The 5830-nt window shown below is 47.3% G+C and overlaps 1 protein-coding gene across 1 annotated transcript in view; it reads right to left on the minus strand.

Moving 5' to 3' along the window:
* Nucleotides 1-757: 757 nt before the first annotated feature.
* NCAN (neurocan) overlaps nucleotides 758-5830 on the minus strand; it is a 25150-nt gene continuing 20077 nt past the window's right edge. Inside the window, exons 13-15 of the mRNA XM_015557706.1 lie at nucleotides 3293-3437; nucleotides 2265-2447; nucleotides 758-2013 (exon numbers count right to left, since the gene is read on the minus strand). Coding sequence (XP_015413192.1) covers nucleotides 1868-2013; nucleotides 2265-2447; nucleotides 3293-3437 — 474 coding nt within the window. The 3' untranslated portion in view covers nucleotides 758-1867. The remainder of the gene's footprint in view (nucleotides 2014-2264; nucleotides 2448-3292; nucleotides 3438-5830) is intronic.

Genomic DNA, 5830 nt, shown 5'->3' on the forward strand with positions numbered 1-5830 from the left:
CCTAGTTTGCGCTTCTCAATCTTTTTCTAAATCTGCCTGTGTGTGTGAGAGGGAGCGCAGTTATGTCTCAATTCCTTCCTCAATGCAGAGAGCAGTGTTTGGAGTCAGACAGAAGCAGAGCCAAATCCTTACTTCTGTCTTGACTGTGACTTGAAGCCAGTCACAGCCTTTCTCTTATCTGAGCCTGATGGTTCCTACGTCCATGGGCTGTTGAGAAGATTCTAGGAAATAGTCAGTTATGAGCATGGTACCAACTCCAAAGTTGTCAACTATAATTATTACTTCCCAGGAGGGATATAGGCTCAGCCAACACATTCCTTTCTCTACTGAACCCTTAGATGGACCATATCTTTGCTTATTTTTCTTTCCTAGAGAGTCAGTCTCCACTGTGGTTTTTAATACTAATCCACAGATTTTTACCAGACTGAAGGGACTTTGAGTCGACAAAACATGGAGGAAAAGCTGTGGATCTTTCCTCCTAGAGATCAGGGAGCTGGTCTCGGCCTTCAGCTTGGAAAGTCCTTTCATAGGTTGCAGATTTGGGGGAGGAAGGCCAGCTGCGTTCTTTCCCACTTTAAAAAAACAATTATGGCTTAGCCAGTTTGGCTCAGTGGATAGAGCATCGGCCTACGGACTGAAGGGTCCTGGGTTCGATTCTGGTCAAGGGCACATGCCTGGTTGCAGCTCAATTCCCAGTAGGGGGCGTGCAGAAGGCAGCCAATTAATGATTCTCTCTCATCATTGATGTTTCTATCTCTCTCCTCCCTTCCTCTCTGAAATCAATAAAAGTATTATATAAAAAAAAACTATGAGAGGAAAATGTGTGTGTTTCAGTTTTAACACTATATCCCTCTACAACATGACTGCAGGTAGATGTCACTATTTCAATCTGTAAGCATTTCTAGTCTTCCAGCAATGACTGGACACAGGGATGGGGTGGCAATAGGAGTGGGATCCAGGGCAGTGCGCTAGCAATGTCTGCTTGAGGGATGGGTACGGGAACTGATCTAGAAAACTGGGCACCTCCTTGGTCCAGGAAGGAGGTTCTTCGTCTCCCTGAGAGATGGAGGGGGAAGAAATCTGGGCTAGTCAAGCCCTAAATGTGTGTGTGTGTGTGTGTGTGTGTGTGTGTGTGTGTGTTTCACCACCAAATCTCAGCTCTGGGACAAGACCTGGGAGAATAAGCAATACCTTCCCTTCATTGCCCACATATTGCCCTGACTATTCTGACCCCTAACTCTGAGGGTATGGAAGGAAGCTGTTCTAAAAAATCCCCAACATTCAGTACATAGGAGTTCAAGACTGTTTACCCACCAAGACCAAAGACTGAACTTGGGTTCAAGTCCAAGGTCATGGAAGAGCAGTTGTCAAGTTCAAGTAGTGTGCTTCCATGTAGTTTTTCATTCCCAAAGCAGTCACTAAAGGCTTCAGGCTGCATTTAGGACATCCGACAATTTACAAAGCCTGGATCTGGCATGGAAAGCAATTCCTTAGTGCAGATCCAAACATACACTCTTGCACCCTCATCAAAGCCTTATCTCAACAACTGCCAATGAGCCTTGCCAACAAAAGACTCAACCAGTGCAGCAAAGAGTGATCTTTGCCAATTGTGCTTCCTTCCACTGAGATTCTCCCAGAGTCCAGCCTGACTAGAACTGGATTTTCAGACGCATAGCCACGCCTGCCAAGAGGACCTGTGTATGTAAGAAAGAGGAGAGAGGAGCTTTTTACAAAAGGCTGGGGAGGGGGCTTGGGGCTCAGGGGCTTCCGGGTTAGGGCCCTCTCGTTTCTCTCTAGGCTCTATCTTCCCAGGCGAAGGCCCAGAGGAGGCGTGAGAAGGGGGTTGTGCTTTCGTTTGCCTGGTTCTTCAGCAGAAATTCCCCTCCTCCTTCTCCCAGTCCTCTGCCGGATGCTTCTTGTGTTTTCTGCGTTCCTTGTGTGATTTGTGGTGGTGGCGTTGGTGGTGATGTTGGTGGTGGTGATGGTGTCGCCGCATCCGATGGGACCTTCTGGCTGCAGGGAAATGAAGGAAGACAGGGAAGTAGCAAAAGGTGGTGAGAAGCAGTGGCCTGATGTAGCGGCCCTCCTCAGGGGGAAGGGAAATGGAGGAGACACCAGGCAAGCTGATCTTTATCTGCAAGGCTGTTATCAGGCAGACATTGACTCAAATCAATGCATATAGTCATCAGATGTTTCAACTGGAGACTACAGACAGCTAGAAACGTGTTGGGTGGTCGGGGGTGGGGGGTGGGGGAGCCACCTACGTTTGGTGCAGACGATTTGGGGCCAGTCCCACTTGCCATTACTCTGGCACCGGATTATGGACACGTGGTGCTGGGTAAATCCTTCGTCACACCGGTAGCGTACAGTGGCATGGACATTATACTTGGCCTTGCGGGCCCCGATGGGCGAAGCGTTCTCCACTGCTGGAGGGGGACCACACAGCACTGGGGACGGAGGAACCTCCAGTTAGGAGAGTGGCCATAATGGGATGAATGGTTTCCTCTCTTGTTAGGAATGACACACCTATGCAGGTTCTGCCCTTTGCCCAGCTGTGACCTCCCAGGGCGAGAAGTGATTGTGTCTGTCTCTTCCACCCACACCTGGAGCCCCTTCCAGGCAGGAATCTCCTGGACACCCCCACCCCCTAATTCTTATGCATGACAGGGACGAAGGAGATGGGAGGTAAGAATAATTTGAGCAAATGCAAGGAAGTAAGGATATGATAATTGGCAAAGAAATGGAAGCAAGAATGAACAAAAGTATAAGAGAAAGTTGGTCACAAGAATGCATGTAAATATGTAAAGAACGCTTGCAAATCAGTAAGACCAACAGGCAAATAGAAAATTAGGCAGAGGAGATGACCTGGCAGGTTACAGGCAAATAAATACAGATAAATAGCCTATCAACATATGGACAGCTAGTCATTCTCAACCTTGAAGATGTGAGAACTACAATAACATTGAGATACTATTTTTTTCATCACTTATCAGCGGTTCTCAACCTGTGGGTCGCGACCCCTTTGGGGGTCCAATGACCCTTTCACGATCACCACAACATGAGGAACTGTATTAAAGGGTTGCGGCATTAGGAAGGTTGAGAACCACTGACTTAGATGAACAAAAAATAGAAAGTTTGAGAATGCATCAAGTTGTCAAGGATGGGAAAAATGGGCCCTCTCATACAGTGCTGGAGATAGAAAATTGGCTGACTCTTACATTTACACACTTAAAAAACTCATGAACGCATGAACGTGAGCCACAGGAGGGAAAGGGGGCAGGGGGCAGCGTACCTGTGCCCTTCTTACAGACATAGGGGAGGTTGTAGTTGCAGGGGACGTCGTTCCAGCGCCCACTTTCATGTGCCACCATCACCACACAATCCTCCCCGCCCGCGAAGAAATTGTCTGGCTGGTTCTCTCTCCAGTTCTCATATTGCTGCGGAGACGTGGAGCAGGAAGGGGGTGCTCAGGGAACCAGCATCTTGCCTCAGACTCTGGCACTGTCCACTGTGGGGCTCCCCTGGGCAGACCACTCAAACTCTTAGGGACTCTGTCTCTCTGTCTCTAGAATGGGCACTGTTCTGCCTGCCCTGCGGGTGACGCCAGTGCGACTTGAGTCACCCCTCCTCTGGCTGGGAGGCTGCTGTGCCATCTTCCCTCATGCCCCTGCCTCCTGTCTTGCTCCCTGATAGTCTGTTCCAATATGGGTCACTCACTGTTAGATAATCGGTTGAACAAAAGGTGACCTCAGCCTGGAAGTCCATGATGGCTTCCCTGAGGAGGCAACAGAGAGCTGAAGACTCAGGGAAAAGAATGGTGCAGGCAGAGAACAAGCAGAGGAAACAGCTAGTGCCACGGCCCAGAGCAGGACTAAGCTTGTCCTGTTTGAGGAATGGATAGAGGCCGGCGGGTTGAAGGTCTTGATGGAGTTTGGGTGTGGTCAGAGGGGGGACAGGGCCAGTTTTTGGGGTAGAGGAGAAGAGGTGGATTCTTTTTCAATTATGGTAAAATACACATAACAAAATTTACCATTTTAATACTTTTTTTGTTAATCCTCACTTGAGGATTTTTTTTGGTATGTTTTTATTGATTTCAGAGTGAGGAAGGGAGAGAGAGAAAAATATCAATGATGAGAGAGAATCATTGATCGGCTATCTCCTGCATGCCCCCTATTGGGGATTGAGCCTGCCACCCGGGCATGTGCCCTGACCGGGAATCAAACTGTGACCTCCTGGTTCATGGGCCAATGCTCAACCACTGAGCCACACTGGCCAGGCTCAAGGATATTTTTCCATTGATTTTTAGACAGAGTGGAAAGAAACAGCGAAGGGAGGAGAGAGAAGAAAGGAAGAAAGAGAAAGAAAGAAAGAAAGAAAGAAACCTGGATGTGAGAGAGACACATCCATTGGTTGCCAGGAATTGAACGTGTAACCCAGGTACGTGCCCTTGACCCTTAGGTGTGCAGACAGACGCTCTAACCACTGAACGCACCAGCCAGGACTAATTTTAATAATTTTTAAGTGTTCAGTTCATTGCCATTAATTAGGATCCACAAAGTTGTACAACCATCACCACTGTCTGTTGCCAGAACTCTTTCATCACACCAAACAAACTCGTCCCCATTAGCAGTAACTCCCCATCTCCCCTCCCCCAGCCCCTGGCAACCAAAAATCCACTTCCTGTCTATATGTATTTGCCTGTTCTGGATATTTCATATAAATGGAATCATACAATATGTGTCCTTTTAGGTCTGGCTTCTTTCTTAGATCACCCTTTTTTCTTTTTCACTCATTTTGAGAAAGAGAAATAGAGAGAGAGAGAGAGAGAGAGAGAGAGAAACATTGATTTGTTGTTCCACTTATCTGTGCATTCATTGGTTGCTTCTTGTATGTGCCCTGACTGGGGATTGAACCTGAAATCTTGGTGTATCGGAACGACACTCTAATCAACTGAGCTACCTGGCCACGTCTGGCTTCTCTCACTGAGCATCATGTTTTCAAATCTTATCCACATTATCGTGTGTGTCAGGGCTTCACTCCTTTTTTCACTGTATTTGTTTGCTCGGACCACATTTTGTGTATGTATTCATCTGATGATGGACACTTGGGTTGCTCCTTTTGGCAATTATGACTGGTGCCGCTGTGAACATGTGTGTACCAGTATCCGAGTCCCTGCTTTCACTTCTTTGGGGCACATACCTAGGAGTGGAATTGCTGGGTCATGTGTGAATTCTATGTTTAACTTTTTGAGGAACTGCCAGACGGTTTCGCATAGCATGAGGAGGTGGGTCTTTATCTTGAGAACATGGGGGGCTCTGACAGGGCTTGAAGCAGGGAGAATCTTGATCTGATGTATGGTTTTTATTTTATTTTATTTTTAAATATATTTTTATTGATTTCAGAGAGGAAGGGAGAGGGAGAGAGAGATAGAAACATCAATGATGAGAGAATCATTGATCGGCTGCCTCCTGCATGATCCCCACTGGGGATCGAGCCCATAACCCGGGCATGTTCCCTCGACTGGAATCAAACCTGGGACCCTTCAGTCCGCAGGCCAACAAACACTCTATCCACTGAGCCAAACCAGCCAGGGCTGATGTATAGTTCTTAAAAGGTCCCATGGTCAAGGTTCCCTCAGGGTGTTGAAAATGTTCTGGAACCAGATAGAGATGGTGGTTGCACAATGTTGTGAATATACTAAATGCCACAGAATTATACACTTGAAAATGATTAATTTTATTATGTGAATTTTACCTCAATTTTTTAAAAATTGAGGTAGAGGGGCACCCGTGGTCACCAGGTAGATGGGGCAGGGGTGTAGGTAGCAAGT

Source organism: Myotis davidii, unplaced genomic scaffold (assembly GCF_000327345.1).
Source record: "Myotis davidii unplaced genomic scaffold, ASM32734v1 scaffold448, whole genome shotgun sequence".
Lineage (NCBI taxonomy): Eukaryota > Metazoa > Chordata > Mammalia > Chiroptera > Vespertilionidae > Myotis > Myotis davidii.